At 38.9% G+C, this 26,176-nt stretch overlaps 4 protein-coding genes across 6 annotated transcripts; all 4 read left to right on the top strand.

Annotated features, from left to right (window-relative positions):
* Window positions 1-323: 323 nt before the first annotated feature.
* Window positions 324-4,469, top strand: LOC103480158 (uncharacterized). The gene is made up of 5 exons (XM_008435015.3): window positions 324-2,082; window positions 2,210-2,911; window positions 3,009-3,134; window positions 4,048-4,091; window positions 4,188-4,469. Exons 1-5 carry the CDS (start codon window positions 2,028-2,030, stop codon window positions 4,299-4,301), a joined length of 1,041 nt encoding a protein of 346 aa, XP_008433237.2. The 5' UTR covers window positions 324-2,027; the 3' UTR covers window positions 4,302-4,469.
* Window positions 4,470-4,577: 108 nt separating this feature from the next.
* On the top strand, window positions 4,578-12,693 carry LOC103480156 (uncharacterized). Its single transcript, XM_008435010.2, has 10 exons — window positions 4,578-6,767; window positions 6,871-7,575; window positions 7,640-7,753; window positions 7,839-7,882; window positions 8,007-9,901; window positions 10,861-11,042; window positions 11,120-11,451; window positions 11,548-11,688; window positions 11,763-11,806; window positions 11,886-12,693. Exons 1-5 carry the CDS (start codon window positions 6,713-6,715, stop codon window positions 8,094-8,096), a joined length of 1,008 nt encoding a protein of 335 aa, XP_008433232.2. The 5' UTR covers window positions 4,578-6,712; the 3' UTR covers window positions 8,097-9,901; window positions 10,861-11,042; window positions 11,120-11,451; window positions 11,548-11,688; window positions 11,763-11,806; window positions 11,886-12,693.
* A 2,969-nt stretch (window positions 12,694-15,662) lies between these two features.
* LOC145548644 (uncharacterized) lies at window positions 15,663-19,963 on the top strand. 3 transcript variants are annotated; one of them, XM_081599422.1, is made up of 5 exons: window positions 15,663-17,091; window positions 18,129-18,791; window positions 19,369-19,485; window positions 19,567-19,610; window positions 19,737-19,963. In XM_081599422.1, exons 2-5 carry the CDS (start codon window positions 18,230-18,232, stop codon window positions 19,854-19,856), a joined length of 843 nt encoding a protein of 280 aa, XP_081455548.1. In that variant the 5' UTR covers window positions 15,663-17,091; window positions 18,129-18,229; the 3' UTR covers window positions 19,857-19,963. The 3 variants fall into 3 exon arrangements, with proteins under 3 accessions (XP_081455548.1, XP_081455547.1, XP_081455546.1); XM_081599421.1 differs by lacking the exon at window positions 15,663-17,091 and adding an exon at window positions 17,098-17,409; XM_081599420.1 differs by lacking the exon at window positions 15,663-17,091 and adding an exon at window positions 17,462-17,996.
* Window positions 19,964-20,340: 377 nt separating this feature from the next.
* LOC103480208 (uncharacterized) lies at window positions 20,341-24,708 on the top strand. Its single transcript, XM_017310306.2, has 6 exons — window positions 20,341-22,717; window positions 22,851-23,183; window positions 23,300-23,341; window positions 23,423-23,533; window positions 23,642-23,676; window positions 24,471-24,708. Exons 1-6 carry the CDS (start codon window positions 22,672-22,674, stop codon window positions 24,591-24,593), a joined length of 690 nt encoding a protein of 229 aa, XP_017165795.2. The 5' UTR covers window positions 20,341-22,671; the 3' UTR covers window positions 24,594-24,708.
* Window positions 24,709-26,176: the final 1,468 nt, after the last annotated feature.

Below are 26,176 nucleotides of genomic sequence, written 5' to 3'. Positions count from 1 at the left end.
ACATTTAGCTTAATGCTAAATGTAAGAATCTGTTCACAGCTTCCCCTGTGGTCTGTTATCAACTGCATGGATCGCAGCGTGCTTTGAACAGGGTTTGTCACTTGAACATGTAAGAGGCTCGGCTCTTCTTTGTGTCTTCTTTGGTTTCTCTCAGGAAGTCTTATGATCTATATCACATCCTGTATACTTAAAGGCCAGCGTTGCTGTAGAACAACAAAATGGTTTGCTGATATAATATTCTGGCTTTAATAATATATATATATATATATATATATATATATTACAATATTATGTTATGTAGTTAAATACACAAGTGGTTTATATAACTACATACTGTAACCTAAAGGCATTTTTTTGTCTCTTAAGTCAGATTCTTTCATCTTTACTGAACCAGTATGAAGAAAAACAATCACTGTGTTCTCATTGACTTTGTTGACTATCAGTAGATTAGAATACAGCTGTTATTAAAATAAAGTTACCACAGGAAGCTTGACTGGAGAGCTTTGTTTTCATTTTGTGCAGTGCATATGCACTATACCATTTATAAGTATAAATGGTATAAAATATTTACTGTTTTACTGCGTCAGGTGAGAGTAACCTCGCTATGTAGCGACTGCCTGACTATCTAGAATAATACCAAAGTTATGCCACAACATTTGGTTGCACTCATATAAATTCCAAAGCTGTGAGGCATATCTGCAATATATGTGCTATATGTGGCTAAGTTCCATCACTCATCCCACTGAATATTTGTAGGTAAAGTGTGGTGGAGAATAAGTAACTAGAGGGAACCTCTGCCTTTTCACAGCTCTATTTTAGTTAATATTTCATTGAAATATGACTCCAAATTATTTCAACATGTCAAAATATCCATGGCAGATGTTTTGAGTATGTCTTTTGAATATGAAAATATTCAAAAGAAAATAAAATACAGCTTGGGATACTGGATACTGATACTCAAATGGTACAATGCTGCATGACATGCTATTGAATGACGTTCAGCAAAGCAGCCAATCCAGGAACAGCATTTTTATTTATTTTTTTGTGAATGACCACAGTGTCTCAGCATAAATGGGACCAAATTTGGGTTGTAACTAGTTACTTAAGTTACTTAAGGAACTTTTTTGAAAAAATAAAATAAAATACTTGTAGGAGTATTTTTACTTCTCTGCGCTTTTCACTTTTACTTGAGTAATTTCATTATGATGTATTTCTACTTGAGTAAAACTTCTGGATTCTCCACCCACTGAATGAAAAACAAATATGTTTTAACCAAAGATTCACCAGACAAAGACACACACAGTTAGTTTCACATAAAAATTGTATATTGACAGAAACTGATTTGGGAAAAAAATATTTTGCCTGATATTGTTATATTTTGTTAGTTATATGAATTATTGTCTTTTTGGTCCTTAACTTTATTTTCCACTTAACTTTCTTTTTTGTCCGACTGATTATGTAATTTTTAAATATTAAATGATTGATAATTTGATCACTTGCTTTGTACTTGAATAGCCTTTTTACCAAATACATTTTTACTCTTACTTGAGATATTTGGTGGGCTGCTATTTACTTTTACTTGAGTAAAAATAACAGTAACAGTGCTGGTCCAGACTGTTATCTGAAATTTCTGAATAATAAAAAAACATTTGGTGCTCCTTATATGATCTTGTTTGCTAGCTTGTAGAGCTAATACCTATGAATGATAGTTGCTGCTCTGTTTTGTGACAAAGATCAAGTTTTATTGTGTCTGCAAAAGTTCTTGTCATGTATATCGAGCAAAGCAAAGGAGAGCTTTGATGTGTCTGACTGAAGCAGGCGCTTCTTTGTGATTTTGGTCAGAAGGATCCTGTCAGGTCTTCAGCTTTGCTCTCTCCATGTTTGTCTTCTTTAAGACCTAAAGTGACACTATAGGCGGCTGTGTTCATGAGATCATGTTCTCCTTGTAGCCAATCAGCACAGCCTTGTCTCTGTGGAGTTCAGTAAGCATCAAGGTGCTTTTCATTCAACACGTCCATTTCAGCAGGATGGCACCTTCAGGCTCTGTTTTCTGTCTCATGGTTGTCCTCTTATGGAGAAAGGGTGAGTTGTGTTTTATGAGATTGGTCATTTTAACTTTCTAGTCTGTCCTACTTCAAACATTTCTGTCTTTTATGAAATGTAATTTTGGTTGAGATTTTTTTTTTTTTTTTTTACCTTTTCTGTTCAGTCGAGCTGAATTATTTGGGAAAATCATCTGTTGATCAACAGAGGAGCTTTATGTCAGCTGAAGTTGGCAGCAGCGTGACTCTGCATTGCTCTTATGGGACTGAAGCTGCGAGGTATTACTGGTACAAGCAATCTCTGGGACAGAAGCTACAGATTATCTCTATCAGTTATAAATTTGATAAAAGTGGCACTTTTCATGACGAGTTCAAGGACAACCCACGCTTCGCTGTGGAAACCAACGATGGAAAAAGTCAGTTAAATATCTTTGACTTAAAACTATCAGACACAGGAACTTACTTTTGTGCAAGTGGCATTTCATTTGTGTTTGAGTTTGGGGAGGGTGTCACAGTCAGCGTGAAGAATCCGGTTCTGGAAAATACAAGTTGGATCCGTCAGTCTGAATCTGGAACCGTCCAGACGGGAAGCTCTGTGACTCTGAACTGTACAGTCCAAACTGGGAGCTGTGGTGGAGAACACAGTGTTTACTGGTTCAGACACTCTGGAGAATCTCATCCAGGACTCATTTACACCCACGGAGGAAGCAGTGATCAGTGTGAGAAAAGTCTTAACACACAAACACACACCTGCATGTACGATCTGCCTATAAGGAACCTGAGTAAGTCTCATGCTGGGACTTATTACTGTGCTGTTACTTCATGTGGACAAGTTCTGTTTGGAAACGGGACGAAGCTGGACGTGGAAGGTGAGTCGTGTCATTTCAGAGACGTTTCTGTTTGCTAGTAGAAAAACTGTCTAAAATCTAAAGCTTTCTGTCTGTGTGGGTTTGTCCGGGTTTGCAGGTGAGGCCGTCTCTTTGTCCTTGGTTTATTTCTTAAGTGGAGCTTTGATTTTCACCATCATGCTGAGTCTTCTACTGGCCTTCACACTGCACAAGATGCACAAGAGGAACAGCTGCCAAACTTCAGGTTATTTCTGTTAAAAATGATTTTCCCCATTACAGATTTTGCTTTTGTTTTGTAACACTTGCGCCTTGTAAATCGTCCAAAAATTCTAAAGTCTTGACAGGTGGATTTTAAATTATAATATCATTTATTTAGGAAAATACTCTCCAAACCAGCCTGGTGTTAAGCCTGATACCTGGTTGTATCGTGTTGAGTGACAGCAACTGCTATCAGACATTTGCAAAATCTGGCAGAGTTGTGTTCATTCAGAAAAACATTCAGCGGTGTCCTTTTAAATATGGTTCTGATTTGTAACTCAGAAGGGGCTACAAACAGTCGGCAGGATATTCTTCTTCAGTATTTTCTGTTGGAGAGCAAAATTTATGTTTCTATTAGATCATCCAGGCTTTTCAGTTTATTAAAAAGTGTTTTGAATCGTGTATAATTTTCTTTCCACTTCCACAATTATTTTACTACTTTGTGTTGGACTTTCACATAAGATCCCAATGAAATATATTTTCTGTTTGTGGTTGTAATGAGACAAAAATTTGAAAAGTTCAAGGGCTGTGAATACTTTTGGAAGTTACAGTAAGTCATGTCTGACAGTGATCAGATCTGGGTGTGGCGATGAGGCCATTCACATTGTGCTTGGTTGGTTTATATGACATCTTTCTATCAATAAGCAAAATTATAATTTAAAAACTGCTTTTGGTATTTATGAATTCTACATCTGATATTAAATTTTGATGATCTAAAATGTGTAAATGTGACAAAAAAGCAAAACAGAAGAAACTGTAAGTAGGCAAATACTTTCCATAGCAGTTTACATATATATATATATATATATATATATATATATATATATATATATATATATATATATATATATATATACACACATTTTTTTTATACTAAAGATGCCTTTTGCCTTTCACAGAGTTTAACGGAAGAATTTTATGTCATCCAGCAACAAGCACCCAGGTACCGCATCTCATCTCTTATATTTCACAAACTATCAATTGTCTCATTGTGAAGTTAAAAAAAAAAAAACTAATTCCAGGAGTGTTCTGTTACCAGGTACACCGAGTTGCAGGCGACCTCCATTATGCTGCTGTAAATGTTAACCAGCTCAGCAGACCAAGGAGACACAGGAAGAGCACAGAGACTGAGTGTGTGTACTCAGCTATATGACGCAGCAGACTGGAGACGGTTCACTTCACTTCACTCTCCTAAAGCTGCCTGGAGAACTGAAGCACAGCTCAGAGACTGTTTCAGGGTCAAAGACTGAAGAATACTTCTGTGTTGTTTATTTTAACATTTCACAGAATAAACTTATTTAAATTCTTAAACTTATTAAAATGACTAAATTGTGTTTGCTTGATCGATTGGATGCAAGTTTTTACAGTGCGTACATTATGATAATTTGCTTAGTTACCAACTTTGAATTCAGGTTAATGTTCTCCATCCATCCATCCATCCATCCATCCATTTTCTTTCACCCTTGTCCCTCAGTGGGGTCGGGAGGGTTTCTGGTGCATATCTCCAGCTTCAGGTTAATGTTATTCATGCAAAAATATCATAATATTCCTGAAGGAAAATTAAATGTTTTAGAAAATTCATTTCTTCAAAGAGTTCTTATTATAGATGGTGATGACTGTTGGCAAGAAAGAGCTCCTGTAGAAACTGTGTTGCAGCAAATTTGAAGAAGCCTCAGTCTGTGGATATTCACTGATCATCAGCGTTGTTCATTATTGTTTTCATTTTATGAAGCATCTTTTTTGAACAGTCAGAATAGAACAGAATCAGGCTTCTTTGTTCAGCTTTTTAAAATCTCTGTTTCTGATAGAACCACCAGTTAACAATGTATTGAGACAGATCTATGGTAGATATGCAGCATCTTGCTGCAAACACTAAGGGACCTACGTTTTGTTTATTGTGGTTTTTCTTGATTGACTCTCAGAAACATGCATTAAATCCACTGGCATGTATTCTTTTTTTTAGGTAAATGGAGCCTTAATTTGATAGTGAATTGACAGGAAGGTGGGTTATGAGAGAGGGGAAGGTCTGGAGCCTATGACACCCACGCTGAGGGCTGAAGTCTCCAAATGTGGTCTGTGCTTAACCCCTGCATCACCACAGAACCCCGACATGTTTTCTTTTGACAAGATTTACTTTAGCTTGTTTTTTTTGTCTTGGTTACAGATCAAAGTTTTTTGTTTTTGTCTTATGTAAAAAAAAAATTTCAGAAGATGTTTGGTCTTTTCTTTTCTAGCGTGTGTATAATGGTAGCTCTGAATGAGTTCTTATGTCTCTATTTGAACAATCAGTCCTCATTGAAGAGTCAGTATAGTGAATTTATAAAATCACCTATAAATCTCATATTGGATATCGATAGTGAAAGATGGTTGATTTTTCTTTTTTATTGAACCTGAGATATAATATTGTAATACTTCCATGGTTCAAGTATGCTATCCGATGGTCTGGCATATTCAGGAGAGCGTTTCCACCACTAGGTGGACTCTCACCCAAACGCCTAATGCAGTGTCATAATGGTGGCATAAATATGGTACTGAACTGCACCAACTTGGGTCAATGACACCCACGGTGATTGACAGACCCAAGAATCGGGACCAGTCGTTTCAGGATTCTGCCAAACTAGATCAGCTTTCCTCCACTCTTGATGAGTTACAGCTGATCTAGTAAGTCTATTCAGTCCACGGGTTCCACGAAATTTAATTCCACATGGAAACAGAGACCACTTTAATTTGAACTTTAATTGTAAATAAATAATGCCTTGTACTCATTTTCATAACTTTATGAATAATTAAAAATTTCCAGTCCTGCTGTGGTTGTAGTTGCTTAGACTAAGCAGGTCAGTGTAGCATTTGAAAGCTGATCTAGAGGAAGATACCAAACAACAACTGCACAGCATCTCAGAACCGATGAACTGATATTTCCGAGCAGTGACTTTAGGTGCTCTTCAAAATCGCAGGATTGTCTAAAACACACAGATAACCAGTGTAGCCATGTCACAGTCCTGAAACTCACAGCTTTGTGTTTGTAGACATTTTCTGAAATGCATCAATTCACACAGATTTTTGGGTCAGCTCCCTTTACTGGCACCAATGTCAGAGCTGCACAGGATGTAGCTGTGGTTACACTCCCACAAAGGTCCCCCAAATACAACGAGTCAGTGGAAACCTGCATGAGTGTCTTTTCTGCCAGTGAAATAATAGCAAAAAGCAATTCTAAATTATTTACTGAAATTGTTTATGCACTTAGATCCATTAAAACATAAGAAAACATAAAAGTTACATTTCATTATATAATTTAAGTTTCTAGGTTTATTTGTCCTTCTGTCATCACATCACAACAAAAGTGCTGAGTACAATTTGGTCGCAACAAAGCAAAATGACAAAAATAATTGTTTCCAGCAAGTCATTGTGCAAACCATAAGAAGTACAGAATTTTACACCACAGTTCACCTGTTTCCTTAGTAGGACATGTTGTGTCACTTGATGCTAGCCAATCCTGTACAGTCATGTCTCTTAAAAGTGGAAAAAGTTCAACCTTCCTTTCATTCGAACTGTTAATCAGATACAATGACTTCTGAACCTCTGGTCTTCTGTCTCACATGTTTGCTTCTGGGACAAATGGGTGAGATTTTTATTTCTTTTTCTGGATTTTATACATTTTGTGTCAATTCAAAATGGTTCCAGTGAATTTTGTCCAACAGATTTTTATTCTGCTATCCTTTCAGCTCCACCGTCTGTCCTGACATCTTCTCCTCTTCATCTAAAGAGCAGCTTTATAACAGCTGCCCCTGGAGGTGAGGTGACCTTACGTTGTTCCTATGAAGGCGATGAGTCAGCGTGGATCTGCTGGTACAAACAAACTCTGGGACAGAATCCAAAACTCATCTCTAGTTTCTTTGTGTATAGTCTGGAAAACGTTTTCTATGGAGAATTCGAGAACAATTCCAGATTTACTCTGATTAGAAAAAAACAAACAACAAACCTGATCATTTCTAACCTGAAGATGTCAGATTCAGCCACTTACTACTGCGCATTCGCCTACGCACAAATTGTGAGCTTTTCAGAAGGTGCAACAGTCATTATTAAAGATCCAGGTTCTGACATCCGACCTTCGGTCCTTCAGTCAGAACCTGAGAGCGTTCGGCCAGGAGACACCGTGACTCTGAACTGTTCAGTACAAACTGGGAGCTGTGGTGGAGAACAAAGCATTTACTGGTTGAGGAAGTCTGAAGAATCCCACCCAGGACTCATTTACACTCATGGAGGCAAGAGAGACCGATGTGAGAGAAATACCAACACACCAACACACACGTGTGTGTACAGCCTGCCTCTTAAGGACCTGACCGTGTCAGATGCTGGGACCTACTATTGTGTCGTTAGTTCCAGTGGGCAGATCGTGTTTGGAAACGGAACCAGACTGACACTCATGAGTAAGTAGATCTCTGTTTCTGTTTAAGAAATGAAGACATGTTTCTGACTGTGGGCTCTCTGCAGGCGAGGGAAACTTCTTGGTGCATTTTGTGACTGGATCGTTGGCTGGTCTCTTCCTTGTTTTCATTATTTTCATAGTATACAGGTTGAAAAATAAACACACCAACCAAGCTGCAGGTACATTAAAAAAAAGAGCATTGTTCCTTGTTTTCAATAAAACGTCTTTAAGTGACATATAATTTTTTTTTTCTTTGAAAACTAGAGCCAAGAATTCTGGATCCAACTTCACCCACAACAACAGAACAGGTGATATATATCTTTATAATCTATAATTAGATTGTATATAGTTTCTGAGAACCTTTTAAAAACAGATTTAATGAGTAATTTTTTCCTCTAGGCTCATATTTTATTGTTTATTTGTTGTTTCCAGGGCACCAGCCAACCTACAGCCAGCCTCCATTATTCATCTGTAGATGTAAACCGGTTCAGCAGGTCCAGGAGAAAAATGAGCAGCAACTGAGAAAGAGATTACCTCCAGCATAGGCTGGAGAAAATATACTTCATTTGGTAGGTTTGGGAGCAAGTCTTACAATGAGTTTGCACTTGTTGTTGTTGGTCAGACATTAATATAAACAGAGAACATCCAATTTAAATTCTATGAATTGATCTATTTTGTAAACATCTAGGCCTAGGGTTTACTCATGTTTTTTTCAAACCTTTCCATTTTTTCTTTATCTTTTTTATACAGTGTTTTCTAACGTTTATTAGATTTTTTTTAAAAATCTGAGCCTGTTAAACACTGGATCTTTTATGCTTTAAATCAATAGAATTGACAGAGACTAGGCTTTTGTTTTATGCTGTGATTTCACCAACTTACCTGATTTACTGTATATGATTCCAATAAACATGTTATACCAGTAAATGTTTGCCTGGTTATTTTTGGTTTGATCAGGGGTCATAATATTAACTGTCACAGTATAAAAGTCTTGTTTCTAATATCATGTCAAAATGGAACTGTGATGGATCGAGTTAAAACAGGAGGAGTCACAGGATATTAATTAGAAAAATTGGGTTTTTTATTTTAACCCAAAGATTATAAAATGACAAAAAGATGAGCTGAGCTCATAAAAGAGGTCAAAGAAACAAAACTGAACTCAGGCAAAAATGTAAACAAACTTGCTGCACAAACAAACAGAACTGACCTAACAAAGAAATGACACACAGGGGTTTATATACTGGCTGATCAGACCAATTAAGACACAATAGGGGTAACTAAACAGAATACAATTACAAACACAAAAACAAATAACAGTACAGCTAAGTTTGGCTAAACTAAACACTCACAAAATGAAAATCAAAAATATTAAAGTTTAAATACTAATATTTACTAAAATACAAAACTTATCTAAACAAAGAAACTACAAATTTCCCCTGCCAGCAGGAACTAGTGGTATAGTCCAATCAGCATTTAAGCCTGCTGAGCCCTGGCCCCCATCTTTTGTCTGGCCACTCCAAGGCAGGTAAGTACCGGCAAAAAGGTCAGTCTCAAGCAAACAAATTAATATAAATACAAGTTGATATAAATACACATGTTAACTAAATGTGAACGCCATCATAAAGAACAAATGTATCCAAATCAACTAATAAATGTTTTACTAAAACTAAAGTGTTGTGTTTAAATGAAAAAATAAATTGTGCATAAAAGAGTTACCGATTTCAGAGTGTGGCCATGGATTTGGCCATCACAGGAACCGTCCTAAAAAAAACCCATCATGGAAAAACTTGGCACAAACGTTCCTCTTCATAAAGCGTATAGTTAGATTCAGTGGAGGATTCTGATATGGGCAGCATGGGCAACTGCCCAGGGCAGCAGTTTGTGGGGGCCAGCATGAGCGGAGGATCTGAATGTCAACAGTAATACATCATCACAACAACACACACCTCCCCCCACACCCTAACTTTCTGACGCTAAGGTTCTTGGTGTCAGACTGGTGCATTACGTGTGTCACAGGGAAACATGAGCAACTGAATAACATATAAAACCTCAATGTCTCCAGGAAGCAATCATTTCTCAGCAGCTGAGAGCCCACACCATTGTAGATTAAAGGGCTGCTTTCTGAGAGACTAATTGTCGACACCTATTAGTACGTTTATTTACCGCCCACCCTTTCACAAGGGCCTGATTCATTCAGTTGGTTTTAGTTTGTTTATAAGTCAGTTGCTAAGTTTGTGATCATTCAGAACGTGAACTTGTAAAGCTTGTTGAGTCCCAGACTTTCAGTTAGGAAACCAAAATCTGCTGGAGAAAATCTGTTTGTGGAAACTGTAAGTCTTTTCAAAATCTAGAAAGATTCAGGTGTGATGGGTGGAAAAACATGCTCTCGGATTTAGTAAGAACCTTAATCTGAGAATTCATTTAAATCACGATTTGGTATCTGACTTGTCTAGTTGTCTTTAAGGAAGGTGATCTCCAACAGTTGGTTATGAGTACTGACCAACTGAAGCTGTTTAACTGCCCAGTAAAATCATAAATATGTTACGAGAACACAACTCACTCAGGTTAGGTTTTCTTTGTCATTTTATAACTGTTGACTTGCTAAATACAGTTTGATCTCCTTGACTTTGGAAAAGCAGGGTTGTGATTGGCTGTAGACTGCATGGAGGAGCAGCTGGTGCCACTGTTGCCAAGCAGCAAGCAGGTCCTGTGTCTGAATCCCAGTCTGTCTGCATGGAGTTTGCATGTTCTCCCCATGATCGCACTGTATCCACGGCGCCCCCTGCTTCTCAGCCAATGCACTCTGTTCTCTTAACATCACCTATGTTCACTGAAGTCGACTGATTACTTAAAAAATATTATGAATTGTGAACAGTTCCTGCTGCAGATGCGCCAAAAACAAACAGAAAGGACGTAAAAAAGTTTAAAATGTTGCATGGTCACTAAATGAATTGTAGAGGGAGAGTAAAGAAAAAGAGGAAGTGAATTTCAAACTTGACTTGTGATGAATTGAAATGATGAAGTAGATGTGATGTTGAAGCTAAAACTAGTGGTTACATTTAAAACAAATCAGTTTTTTGTGGCAAAGTGAAACCATTAACGTCCACCGATATAAAATCTCCTTTTTAAAAGCTGCTTCAAAGTTTTTCAGTGCTTTGCCGTGATAACGGTCGACATTAGGCTGGCAGGTGGTGGCAACGCTGTTACATTGTTGGTGAACTGACATCTGGTTTTATTAAATAAGTGCTTATAACAAGGCAGAAGAATCATTTTCCTCCTTGTTTTTAAGCCATGAGTGGGAGGGAAACAAGCCACCAATGAGACTCGAGAGACGTGGCTCAATGCCGGTACCAACTGATAAATCTGTGGAACGGTCGGCCATTTCAGGAACTCTGAACTACTTTGAGGAAGAAGAAGAAGCACCAAAGATGGCTGTGTTCTTTCTGAAGGTGCTGCTGCTCTCCTCATTATGTGAGTAATTCATCTTTTCATGTTCAACCTTTCTCTCTGTCTTCAAACACAAAGCTGATAAAATGTGTTAACTTCAGGTGAGGCAGAGATCAGTGAAATCTCTCAGCCCGTTTCTGTTCAGACACTGAAGCTCAGAGAGTCGGCCGCCATCGAATGCAACATGAAGAGCGCAGCTCTGAAAACAGTGTGGTACAAACTGACGGCAGGAAGAAGACTGCAGTTGATAATCAGAACAATCGGAGCGTTGTTACTGATGAATTTCAAAACCGTTTCTCAGTTGAATTTGACGGCATCAGCAATCGCCTGAGGATATCAGCAACTTCATGGGACGATATTGGAACATACTTCTGTGGAGAGATGCACTGGGATAAGGTTCAGTTTGGATCAGGAACCTTTCTGTTTCTTGAAGGTACTCATGTCTATGAGAATTCATTTCTAATTAACCATAAAGTTTATCACAAAGAAACCCAGTACTCTGAATGCTCCTTTAATCATTTATTTGCAGATGATTTAACATCTCAAAGCGTTTTTACGGTCGATCCCAACATTGCGATATTCATCTCATCCATCATCCTCACCATCTGCGCTCTGGGTGTTTATCTGGGATCCTTAGTCTGGATCACTGAGGAGACAAACTGCTGTTTTGGTACCAGAATCATTTTCCATTTGTACCTGTAATGTTGCTACTGGAGGTAACAAACATTTGTCTTTGGCTGTTAGGGTCTTGTGAAGGACTTCCAGCTCCGTCCACAACCCCTGCAGAGGTATATCACGCTCAGATTAGCATTTTATTCACATTTGTGTGATAATGTGGAACTTATTTTGTGATAAATCCCGTTGCAGGTCCAACATGAGGACCATGTCCAGACAAATCTGTCAGCAAGGCAGAAAAACTCCATCTGGACTGAATGTGTTTATGTCAATGCAGAGAAACTCAACTAAACATTACATAACATTGTTATAACTTTATTAACATTTATTTTAATCTAAATATTACTGTAAAGTGTTCTAGTCCATGCATAGTGTTGCAAGTATTCTTAAACCTTAACCATGACATTATGTCGCCTCTTCACAACAAACCTTCAATATGTTATTGGGATTTTATGTATATCAGATCAACTCAAACTAGTGTTTATTATTACTATTATTATTATTATTATGAAAAATAATTCATGCTTACCCTTTCTTTTTACATTGCATTTTGCATATTGCTTTTTAGCCTCAGTATTAGCCGTCTTTCACTTGCTCCTTTCTTTTCTCAGACTTTCTGCCTGATTCTTGATGGTTCTGTTCTCCCACCTGAGCTGTGGATCTCCGCTGCTCCTCCAGCGTCACCATGTCCCTCTTGACTCCATTTCTCATCAGTTCAACCATTTGTCATTGTCATCTTTAAGATCTCAAGCAGAACTTTCACCTTACTTCATACACGTAGCAAAGATATATCTTGTCAAGATTACCACCACAGTGGGATGATTCTGGTGTCAGCAAATCCCTTTTTATAAAATAATAAGTAGTTACTAATCATTTTCTAGGTCCAATACAAAGAACTTCCGACAAATAGATCAAAAAGACAAGAGAGGCACGATGTGGACTAAATGCTTGACTGAAAAGAAATGCAATTAATAAAGTTTTGACTTTTTGAATTAGAAAAGGCTATAGTAGTTTTTCATCATTTGCTTTGCTAAGCTAATCTTAGTGTTACTAATATCAAATGTTAGCACGTTGTGGTGCAATCACAACGTATGAAGCCAACATGTGTGTTTTCCTTCAGGCTGCAGCAAACAAACCACAGACATGCTCTTAACCCACTGGACTCATTCTCAAGTTTCTCTAAATAGAAATGTTCTCACACACACAGCTGGCAGCGCCGCAGGTAACCACCAATGTGTCGTCTCTATATGCAACCAAAAACAGAAGCAGGACCTAAACATAGTCCATACAGAGCATGGTGCCATACCACAAGCCACAGATTCATCTTATTTTGTATGAACAATGTGAACTGAAACCATAAGGAGCAAAAAATAGCAAAAGAAAAAACTGTAGAAGAGAACAAAACTGAAGGAGGCCCTGTTGGGATTAGTGTGTTTTAAACATCTGTAAGCAAATTTGAGTGTCTATGAAATATTTGAACTGAAATAGGTTTTCAAGTGAAAACTTTATCGCCCAGAAGGCTCATTCAATAGGCTATTGAAGAGCGAATGTGGTTTTTTAAAAGTATGTTGACAGAAAAAAGAAGGTTTAGAGTCACAGTCAGTTTATTTTATGTTTCTTAGTGTAAACACTCCGATTGACAAAAACAGACATATTCCAAGTTATGCCACCTGCAAGAAATGAACCAATGAAGACAAAGTTTGGGCCATGAGTATAATGAGTACACAACTTCTTTAACATTACACAATGTCCCTGACACTCTGTGAGCTTTGACACCTCAACCATGCAAAATGTGCATCATTGGTCGACATTCAGCAGCAGTTAGGTGATTAGGTGAATCCCTAATATTTGACTAACACTCCTGATCAACCTATTAACACCAAATAAGATAAAATAGAAAGGGCACAGTGGGAAGGGAAAAAGAAAAACATTGGAAACAGGTGGAACAGAAAGTTTAAAGGGAAAGGAGGTAAGAGTAGAGGAGAGAAAAAAAAGATAAAGAGAAGAAAAGACAACACCATGAGTCTGAGAAAGAGAGAAAAAACAAAAACGAGAAACAACAATAACAAACCAAAGATGAAAATACAAATCGGATTCCAAAAAAGTTGGGACACTAAACAAATTGTGAATAAAAACTGAATGCAATGATGTGAAGGTGCCAACATCTAATATTTTATTCACAATAGAACACAAATCACAGATCAAAAGTTTAAACTGAGAATGTATCATTTTAAGGGAAAAATATGTTGTTTCAAAATTTCATGACGTCAACAAATCGCAAAAAGTTGGGACAAGGCCATTTTTACCACTGTGTGGCATCTCTCCTTCTTACAACACTCAACAGACGTCTGGGGACAGAGGGGACCAGTTTAGAAATAGGAATGCTCTCCCATTCATGTCTAATACAGGCCTCTAACTGTTCAATCGTCTTGGGCCTTCTTTGTTGCACCTTCCTCTTTATGATGCGCCAAATGTTCTCTATAGGTGAAAGATCTGGACTGCAGGCTGGACATTTCAGTACCCGGATCCTTCTCCTATGTAGTCATGATGTTGTGATTGTTGCAGAATGTGGTCTGGCATCATCTTGTTGAAATATGCAGGGTCTTGGGGTGTGCTGTGGTGGCGCAGGGGTTAAGCACAGCCCACGTGTGGAGGCCTTAGTCCTTGACGCAGCTGTCACAGGTTCGATTCCTAGCCTTTGCTGCAAATCTTCCCCCTTTTCTCATTGCTCACTTTCCTGTCGATAAACTGTCAGGTGGAGGCCACTAGAGCAAAAAAAATAAAAAATAAATAAGACAGCACATGTTGTTCTAGAACCTGAACATAGTTCTCTGCATTAATGGAGCCTTTCCAGACATGCAAGCTGCCCAGGCCACAAGCGCTCATGCAGCCCCATACCATCAGTGATGCAGCTTCTGAACGGAGCGTTGAGAACAACTTGGGTTATCCTTGTCCTCTCTGGTCCGGATGACATGGCGTCCCAGTGTCCATAAAGAAGTTCAAATCGTGACTCATCTGACCACAGAACAGTCGTCCATTTTGCCTCACTCCATTTTAAATGACTCCTGGGCCAGTGAAACGGCTGAACTTGTGGAGCTTAGAAATGGCTTCCTCTTTGCACTGTAGAGTTTCAGCTGGCAGCGGTGGATGGCACGGTGGATTGTGTTCACTGACGATGCTTTCTGGAAGTATTCCTGAGCCCATGCTGTTATTTCCTTGACAGTGGCATTCCTGTTTGAGGTGCAGTGACATTTAAGGGCCCGAAGATCACGAGCATCCAGTAGAGTTTTACGGCCTTGGCCCTTATGCACAGCAATTGAATCTTTTGATGATGTTATGCACGGCTAATGATGATAACTTAAAAGTCTTTGCTATTTTACGCTGGGTAACACCATTCTGGTATTGCTGCACCATCTTTCTGCGCAACAATGGTGGAATTGGTGATCCTCTTACCATCTTGGCTTCAGAGAGACACTGACACTCTAAGAAGCTCTTTTTATACCCAATCATGTTGTCAATTGACCTAATTAGTGTTAATTGGTCTTCCAGCTGTTTGTTATATGTTCAATTTCCTTTTTCCAGCCACTTATTGCTACTTTTCCCAACTTTTTTGGGATTTGTAGACACTGTGAAATTTTGAATCAACATATTTTTCCTTTAAAATGTTACATTTACTCAGATTATACTTTTGATCTGCCATCTATGTTCTGTTACAAATAAAATATTGACATTTGCCATCTCCTCATCATTGCATTCAATTTTTATTCACAATGTGTTTAGCAGGTGTTTAGTGTACCAACTTTTCTTGGCAAATGCAGCCCAATATAGAGTTAAGGTCAACTTGTTCATCAACTCATCAAAAGTTTAATATTTTTAGTCTTAAAATGTCAAAGCTTGCCAATGGCTTTCATATCACCTTCTTTTAGGCACTAGTGTTGATCTGTACAAACAAGGTGTCTTGAGTTGTGGTTGGAGGTGGATGTGGTGAACCCAGGTTGAAGTGAGAGAAATTATTTAATGATGAATAACTGAATACACAAATCAAGGCAGCACAGGTGAGCAGAGGCAAGGAGCTCAGACGCTGGTACCAACTGACATCAGACTGAAGACAAATAACACAACATGACTTTCGACAAGAACCTGGCAGGGAAACACAGACACAAGAGACAGCTGGAGACAATCAAGGGATAGACGGGACAACACGGGGGACTCAACTGAACACAGAAACCAAATAAATACAGAAAAATCAAATCCCCACACAAGGTCTCTGTAGCTATGTGAATTGGATGCAAAGTAAAAGTCATAAGACAAATAATCAAGAAGTAGAACCCCCCCAAAAAAGTTTTTCTTGGCTGAGCTAGAGGATCTGGTAGGGAGTCCATGAATGAACAAGTACAGCTTTCATCTTCTTATTGATGCTGGCTGCAGTCCAATCACAATAAGACAGCATGTCAAAAAAAAGGCCTTAAAAGTCTGACAAGAAAACATTTCATGTGATCGGTATGGAGGGTTGCCATGGTTATTTGTATGACAAGGCGATCCAATCAAGCAGCACAATGGAGACACGTTCTGATCCTGCTCAGAAATCTCTTATCTAACAAAACCCTCTTCTAAACAGGAAGGTCGAGCTTTACAAGTAGTCAGCTCTGAGGTTTTAATTTGGTTTCATGTTTTGTGGTAAAGCGGGTTCGTAATACAGCAAACAAGTTTCCACTAATGGAAACTTCATCTCTTGTTTGTACACAGGAAGACTGCCTGTGGCTTCAGGCTCGCAGCATATGAGCGAATAAAGAGAGGTCAGTGTTCAAGCACAATGTCCAAATTTAAGTAAGAGACTGTTAAAGTAGCAGCAATTTGCAAGAATGGTCTACAAAGACTATATTTCATAAAATGACTTAATCTAGTCAGCATTGATAAAACTGGTTTTATTGTTTTGAATGGCAACTTGTCCTTGACAAACAAGAACTTCTGTTCAGCCTTGTTAAAAGGACCAATAGAATAATTGGCATTCAGTGGCTCATCCTGTCTGACATCTGGAATAGACAGATTGTGAAAAAGGCCAACACAATCCTAGCCAGCAGAAACCACCACCTTTAAGAGGAATTTATTCTCCTTCCCTCGGGTCAGAGGTGCATTCCCCGAGATCTCCATCCTGCAACTGCTAGATGCATCCCTGATTCAACAACGCCGAATCAAATGGATAAATTCCCTCACCAGCCATCATTTAACTCTTCAGAGGCCTAGTAACCAGCAGTTCATTTGATTCAGGTGTGTTGGAGACATGTTTGTTTCCTCTATGCCTCAATGGAGTAAAAGTGTTTCCAATTGTTCCGGTGAGAACATCCAGCAGGACGAGGAAACCATGGAAGGTTTAACGTGGCAGGAAGAGAGAAAAATGGTGAGTGACACAAAACAGCGGAGGAAACAAACAAAAGCTTAGTAGGTATGATAGGGACCAAGCTGATGGCCTCACTATCTGTGTTGGTTAATCATTGTCTGCCAGGTCCTTAAAACCTCAGTTGATTGCACACAGGTGTTCAGGCAGCAGCAGACGCACCCCATACTCCATCAGGATACTACACACTCACACCACACACAAACACGGAGAAATCCAGAATCCTAACAGCGTGGTTGTTACTGCTGCCCACTTCGGAATATTAAAAACCTCAAGTGGCCTCTGACCCTTTCTAATGTACCAGCTAACATTGGATCATGGGTAAGGGCACAGTCATTTCTGATGATTGGAACCAGTTCTGGAAATGTGGACAGTAAATACATTTTCTACATTAATGAATTCCTTCCTTTCCTCAATTAAAGCTTTTGAAATATTTAACTGTGTCTCAAAATTGGGTATAGTTACTAATAAACTACGAAATGTGGCCACATTTTTCTCATATACAGAGGCTATAGTCCTGGGTTCTAGTACTTGAGACATTTGCTGGTCTCTTCCCCTCTTTTCTATCTGGTTAGTCAATATAGGTCACTAGTGTCAAAAAATCCTCACTGAGACGAATTCAACAAAGTTTAAGGGCACTAATCTGAAGTGGTAAATAATAAATGCGATATAAATGTAATACTTGTGTGGTCCGTCCAGGGTTCAAAAAATATCAGTTGCTCAGGTAGGTGGCACGGAAAATGTGTTCAGAAATAGACTGTAACTCTGATGGGCCAATCAGAAGCAGTCTTAAGTTTAAAGAGGGGTGAACGTATTAACCTTCAGCTCTTCCACCGCTGCATTTTAAAGTGCAATGACTTCTCAAACCTTGGTTTTGTACTCAGCAACTCTGCTTGTGGTGGCTATGGGTAAGTTTGCTTCTGCAGCTGCTTTTTCTTGAACTTTTAACAAGAATCTTTGCTTCTTATCATACAAACACTGCGGCACAAAGTTCTTTAAGTAAAGGTAAATGCTTAATTTTGTGATTGTTTTGTCCTCAGCTCATTCGACAGACTTGACACAGACATCGCCACTTGTTTACTCAGTAGATGTTGGAAACAACGCTGCTTTGCAATGCCTCTGCCAAGATGACTCAGCTGTGATGTTTTACTGGTACAAACAAATTCTGGGACAGGAACCAAAGCTCATGTGTACAATCTACAAACATACCAACACTGCAGTTTTTAAAGAGGAGTTCAACAACTCTCGTTTCTCACTGGACACTGGAAATCACAGGAACGTTGTGCTGCAGATATCAGATGTGAAGATTTCAGATGCTGCGACTTTCCACTGTGTACGGAGCAATTTAAATGATTATGAATTTTGTGAAGGAACTACACTCAGCGTAAAAGGTTCGGGTCCTACTATTGAGACTTTGGTCCATCAGTCAGAATCTGAGAACATCAAGCAAGGAGACTCTGTGAGTCTGAAATGTACGGTACAAACTGGGAGCTGTGGTGGACAACACAGTGCTTACTGGTTCAGAAACTCTGAAGAATCCCATCCTGGACTCATTTACACTCAGGAGAACAGGAGTGATCCCAGCACACAAACACACACATGCGTGTACAACCTGCCCATGAAGGACCCTAATGGGACCTACTGTGCTGTTGCCTCCTGTGGAGAAATATTGTTTGGAAACAGAACCAAGCTGGACTCTGAAGGTGAGTCAATTTTCATTTCCACAAACACTTGTTCTTCTTGAATCAAAGATTTTTACACAATCCTGCTTCTCACATGATTCAGATTGTTCATTCCTCATCTAGGTTTCATTTCTGTCTTTTTTCTGCATTAAAAAATATAAATAAAATACATTTGGACACATTTCATCTTCTAGACTTGATGACAAAATGTATCCTGATAAGTTTTCTAAAAACAGCGATTAACTGAACTTAGAAGCCTTTACAACTTCTGAAATGGATTTTTGCATAATTATCAGAACTAACTAGTAACAGAAATTAATTTCTTCAAGAGTTTTATGAAAATAGACCAAAAGACTCTTTAAAACCTTTATCTGTAAAAAGAAAATCTCTTGTAATATCAGATCTCTAGTTTTATAAGAAGTGGTCATCTCCAGATGTTGAGAGCCACTACCCGCCAAGATCTGGACACATCCATTCTCCAAAACACCTAAATTAAATGAATGGAGACTGAAGAGCGTTGAGGCACCAAGATGGGTGTGAAATTAGTGAAATTTGTGCTACAGTAGCCAGTTGCTTACTGGTTCGTGTTTCTCTGCAGGTGAAGTTTTCTCTCTTGTCTTGGTTTATCTCCTGAGTGGAGCGCTGACATTCACCACCCTGCTGGCAGCAACACTGGCCTTCTCAGTCTTCAAAATGAACAAAAGGCAGCATGCAGGTGTGTGTTGCCATTTGAAATTCAAATAAAATACTCTGTGAGCTTCAAAGTGAAACTATTCTCATTCTGTTTTACACACAGATTCCACTGAAATATCTTCAATAACTGCTTACCCAAATATGCAGGTAGGCATAGTTTCAAATAGTTTCTGAAGCAACTAACAAAGAGAGGAATGGAATAATACATTTTGTTAATTTTTTTTTTTTTACCGAGCCTCTGTTGTGCTTTATACACTCTATGTTTGTCCCCAGGAATCCCAAGATGGAGAAAACCTTCAATATGCTTCTGTAAGTCATCAAACGACCAACATATCAAGAACAAAGACGGATGGAGCATTCAGAGAATGTGTCTATTCCAGTGTGAAGCGCTAGAGCGCAACCATATGCCTCAACTGTTTCTGAAATATGTCGAATTAATAGAATTTCATCGCAGTTTGAAATGTAAAGTGTTGCAATAAAGTCACTCCATTAAAACCAGATTATGAGTTTGTTGGTTTCTTTGGAACAACGGGTGCTGTCCTCACAGAGCTAGATTCAGCTATATTAAGTGATATTCAGTTTGTCTGAATTATTAATCTTATCTGGATGCAGTCAAAACCCTCTCAACTGTGGCTTTGCACCACATTCCCCATCAGTTGTCTGAAGAATTGGCCCGACCCTCAACTCATCTGTGTTTCAGGTCCTTCTACTGTCACTAATTTCAAATAATATCCCCACATACAACTAAGCTTCATGAAAATATTTGACACACACCATGTGAAACTAGTCACAAGTCCAGCAGTGAGACCCAAAGCAGCAGCAAACTTCACTTGACGAATGCATCTAGTGATGTTTCAGAAAGGCTCAAGTGAAAGAAGCAATTTTAAAGTAGAGTTTTAGAAAACGCTTCCAAGACTGATGCACATCAGAAGTGATGAGTTTTTTGACACCTTTTAACACATATTTACAGTGTCAAATGCAATTATTTATTTATGCCAGTAGGAGGCGTAGCCTACCCTAAAAAAACAAACAAAAAAAAAAAACAAAACACAGAGATGGTTTTCTGCACCAAAATGAATTGAGGTTAGACAATTTAAAAATATTAGCTTTGCAGTTTATTTTATAAACTTGGCTTCTCAAATAATGAGACAGACTTTTACAGCTGCTAAGCTTGTCTGTTAAATAGAGTTAAACTATGTTTGACAGGGATATGAAGCGCATCTGCCCTCTGCTTCCAGGACTCAATACAGAAAGCTAAGTGCTGATGAAAGCCTCTAATCAAATTCTGATTGTGTATATCAGGGATGTCAAACTCCAGTTCTCAAGGGCCACTGTACTGCAATTTAAAATGTGCCACAGGTACAAAATATGGAATGAAATGGCTTAATTACCTCCTCCTTGTGTAGATCAGTTCTCCAGGGTCCTGTTAATGACCTAATTATTCTATTCATGTGGTGCAGCAGAGGCACATCTAAAAGTTGCAGGACAGTGGCCCTTCAGGACTGGAGTCTGACACCTATGTCCTAGAATGTCATTTTCCAGATGATGAATGGCGATAGTGGAGGGAGTTCATCCTGTAATTGGTGGGTTGCTGGTTCGATCCCATGCTCTGTCCGCCTATGTTGTTGTGTCCTTGGGCATGACACTTCACCTGCCTTGCCTGCGGGTGGTGGTCAGGGGCCCAGTGGTGCCGCTTCATGGCAGCTTTGCCTATGTTAGACTGTCCCATGGCAGTTGGATGTGCGTGTGAATGAATGAGTAAAACACTGACTATAATGTGAAGTTCTCTGGACTTGATAAAGCAAAACATAAGTAAAGGATATTTACCATATAGCGGTGACGGTGTTTTTGGCATCTGTTTTTGCCTTATCTTAGTCTGACCCAGGAAAAGGTTCCAATTTTGTGGTTCCAGAAGTCTCATCCATTAGTCATCAAGGATAACAGATCTCTTGTCCCAACATCCCACTTTATGAAGATCTCAGAGAGACTCCTGTTGGCCCATCTGAGTCAGCAAACCAACATATATCAGGACCCCTGAAAGTTACTTATGGCTTGGTGTTGGAGTTGAAGTTGCCTACATGTCTAGTGGTGTGCAGTGGTAACACAACTACAATTAAGGCTTTAAACCAGGACACCACACTACATCATACACCTACTTCATAATCACCAACAAACACATGAAGCAGGCAGAAGAGTGAGGATCTTGTTGTATGATTTCTCCAGAGCATTTAACTTTGTCCAAATCCGGCTGGTGAAAGCCTGATTTGTCTCTCTGGATCGATGACTGGACCATCTGGATCAATGACTACCTGACAAACAGACCATAGTTTGTAGGACTAAATGACTGTCTAGAGGCAGATGGTCAGCAGCACCAAAGGGGACTGTGCTCTCACCATTTCTTTTCACTCTCTACACTTCAAAACACAAGTCAGAGTCATTTTATATGCCAAAATACTCTGATGGTTCTGCAGGCTGGTGGACAACTTTGTGACATGGTGTTGTAGCAATCATCTCATTTTCAATTTAAACAAAACAGAGGAGATAATTGTAGATTTCAAAACAAACAAGGTTTGGTAAAACACACGTTCCATCATGGGAAAAAAGGGGGAGGTGTTCACCTGGACAACAGACTGGACCAGAGAGTCAACAGTAAAGCCGTCCACAAGATGGGTCAGAGCAGACTGGACACTTTGAGGAAGCTTGGATCCTTCAAAGTTTGCAACAAGGTGCTGCAGATTTCTATAAATCTGAAGTGGGAAGTGTAATCTCTTCTGCCGTCATGTGTTGGGGCAGCAGCATCAGATTGGACATTTTAAAAAACCTAAACAAAGTAATGAATAAGGCTGGTTCTGTTCAGTGGACTGCTGTGGAACCTCTGGAAATAATGGTGGAGATGAAGGATTGTCCCAAAGAAATCACAATAATTATGGAGAACCCTGCACATCCTCTTCATGAGACTGCTTTAGAATGACAGGTTGCCATACTACAGTTAATATTTGACAATAATTAAAATGATTAATTATCTTACCAATGGTATTTAAATACTTTTATTTGTTTAAATTGAAGTGGAAATAGCAAATTTCTAAAGCTAAAGTTTGGTCAATAGAAACACGAACCATCTGATGTGAAGTGAACTGTTCACCACTCCCCTTTCTAATAAATCCCCCTACATAAGAAGTGGCCAAACTGAAACGTTGTTGTACGCAGAATGGGGAGCTTCATGCAGATAACAGCTATACTTCTCTGCAGCCGCAGTAAGTAAAATATTAAATCATATTCATCATGGACTCCATTTTAACTGTGTGTTCTTTAACTTTAACATGTGAATCAGGATTCCATTCTTACTGATTTATTTTGTCATCTTACAGTTGAATCTGCTTGTTTCAGGTTGGATCTGTGAGTCTCTAACTGTGGAGGTCCATCCTGGTGAGGACATCACTCTGTTCTGCTCCAACCTTTCTTCATCTCCGACCCAGACAGACTGGTTCAGAGTGATTCATGGAACCAAACCCAGCTGCATCTCCTCCATGTACAGTTCTGAAGGTGAACCTTCGTACTGCCATGGATTCCAAAGTGATAAATTTAACATGAGCTCCAACAAGACGACTGTCTTTCTTCAAATCAAACAAGTGGACCTGATGGACTCCGGGTTGTATTTCTGTGGTTTTTATATAAAGAAACATACAGTTGTTGGCAGTGCAACAGAGTTGATCATTAAAGGTAAGACTGACTCTGTGTTCCTTAATATTCTGAGAACGTTGCTGTTGTAATACAAAGTTATTGCAAAATTTAAAAAAAAGAAATAACCGACCAAAAAATATCATCCGTACTTTCAGCTAATGAAGACTCGAAAGACGAGGAGGATTCTGATAATAAAAGTAAATTATTTGTCTTAGAGACGAGTTCCCTGGATTTTACTGCAGTAAAAAAGTCCCACTTTAATATGTAAATATTTATAGAAGCTGCTGACCAACTGACGGACCTGATGCCTGGGATTTTAGGTGCTCTGACTGTTGTTCTCTCTGTAGCAGTCGTTGTTCTGGCTGTTAAAAACAGGAGACTGGAGAGAGGTGCAGTTTGATTATATTATTGTACAACTTATTCTAAACTCATTTCGAGCAGAACAATAAGTATGAAATCAGTAATTAACTAACCAGACTTTTCCATTTGTCTTTTAGTTTCAAAGGTAAAGCTGCAAACAGAAAGAAACAAGGTAAACTGAGTAATTTAACTGAAACTGTATAAATGATTTTAAATATCGCAGTTGATCAGACGATTTGTCTCTTCCTCTTTAGCTCTTCAGTTCTACAGTTGTCCATTTATTTTAAGCTCAACAACATAATTATCATGTCAGATGCTATTTGCTGCTTCTATTGCTGAAATCTAACCTAGTACTGCTGCACGACACTAATTATAACAAGTCAAACTGCTTTCCCCAAAACAAAGCTATTCTTATCTTTGAAAACACATAAAAAGGCAAATTAAGTTCTTTCATTAGAACATAGCACAAACTGAGAGTTGTTTCAGTAATTGCTTTTGGACATTTGCAGTTAATGCAATTAGTGTTCAGATGTTTCTTGGTTAATTGTGAATAAATGTGTGTAAAACAGATTAATTCAACTTTCACTGGACTGGAGGATTGCAGAAAGATTTGTCTCAGTTAAAACAACAAAAACAAAATCTCAAAATTCAGACTAAAAGATTAACAGTTCACAAAAGGATGACTGAAGAAGAGGCGCCTCACAATTTGTCGTGTTTCCTTTAATAAAAAGAAAAACAACAACATGAATTTATGTTCAACAGCTGAATTTTGTCTTTTTATTTCAATATTGTCTGAAATTTCAATGCACTAAGGCTATTCAACTATTTACTTTACTTTCATACATCAAGTTTCTTTGTTGAAACTTGATATTTCAATAATCAAGTCGTCATAAACGTTATGATACCTAATTCACATAAATCCCTGTTTGACTATCATGTGGTCATTTTTTTCTTTTTGGGTTTCAGAATGTGGATCCAGATGATTTGAACTACGCAGCTCTCAGTTTCCAAGCAAAGGCCAAAAAAAGTCACAGATCTGGACCTCAGAGGGAACTGGAGCCACATGTTGTGTACGCTGCCACCCGATAGACTCAGGAAGTAACAGGAACTGTAGAGGAAAATGAAACTCAGACTCTTTCACATTAATTTACTGATATTTTGGTTCAATGCATCCGTATGTAACATGAGCGCACAGTAAAAATAAAAAAAGAATTATAATGTGTATTTTACTCCATTAAGAACTCTATTAATGTGTTCAGTTATCTCTGTCTCAGCATGGCTTTCTTTATTTCTGTTAACCATCACAGTTAGATTTTCTTGGTTTGTCTGCTTTTTCTCACACAACACAGAATGGTGTTGAACTGAAGGAGGAGTCAGATTGTTGGACTTCCTCAATAAGACAGTTGAGTGGCCTGCTGTGAGGAGTGAGACACACAGAGACATTGACAGGAAGAGACAGCAAAGTGTGGTCTGAGAGCAACTGAAATAAAGAGGAGGCATTCACAGACCACACACACTCACACACACACACACACACACACACACACACGCACACAACACACACACACACACGCACACACACACACGCACGCACACACACACACGCCCACACACACGCACACGCACACACACACGCACACGCACACACACCCCCACACATAAACTCTTTAAAGTGGGTCCCAGACAATGTTAAATCACTCCTACCCTCCCACTGTCATAGTTTTTTTTAAATGTTTTGACTTCAAAACAAAAAAGCATTTTGTAACATGAGGTAAATTATTTTTATCCCATCAAAAGTGATTGTCCCCACAAGGTGATCTTTGTGAACTCTGTATTGACCTCCATTCATTTTAGTGATTTCATTTATACCTAGTCCCAGCCATTTTCCTCAAACTGTTTTTGCATCCACCTGAATAATATGTAGTTGCGACCCTGTTTTTATATATATATATATATATATATATATATATATATATATATATATGGAAGCCCCGAGATCAAAGTGGGGAACACCCACACTTTGGGGTGGGGGTGTTGGACCGAGCTAAGGTGGTGGAGAATGACCGAGCTAAGATCCTGTGGTAATAGCGAACCAACCGGACATTGTGGTGGTGGATAAAGAACAGAGGAAAGCCGTTGTGGTGGATGTAGCAATACCAAGTGACTACAACATCAGGAAAAAGGAGCATGAGAAATTGGAGAAATACCAGGGCCTCAGGGAGGAACTGGAAAAGACCTGGAAGGTGAAGACCACAGTGGTGCCTGTGGTCATCGGGGCCCTCGGGGCAGTCACCCCCAAACTGGAGCAGTGGCTCAAACAGATCCCAGGAACAACATCAGACATCTCAGTCCAGAAATGTGCAGTTCTAGGCACAGCCAAGATACTGCGCAGAACCCTCAAGCTCCCAGGCCTCTGGTAGAGGACCCGAGCTCAGAGGATGAAACAGACCACCCGCGGAGGGTGAGAAGGGAATTTTTTATTTTTTTATATATATATATATAATGGGGCCACAATCAGTCACCTCCTCTACATGGATGACATCAAGTTGTACGCCAAGAGCGAGCGAGACATTGACTCACTGATCCTCACCACCAGAATCTACAGCACTGACATTGGGATGTCATTCGGACTAGAGAAGTGTGGTCGGATGGCTTCAAAGAGAGGGGAGGAC

Source organism: Poecilia reticulata, chromosome 18 (assembly GCF_904066995.2).
Source record: "Poecilia reticulata chromosome 18, P_reticulata-male-v2, whole genome shotgun sequence".
In the NCBI taxonomy this organism is placed as follows: Eukaryota; Metazoa; Chordata; class Actinopteri; order Cyprinodontiformes; family Poeciliidae; genus Poecilia; species Poecilia reticulata.
The sequence above is the reverse complement of the archived record's forward strand: the minus strand, read 5'-3'. Positions and strand labels throughout refer to the sequence as shown.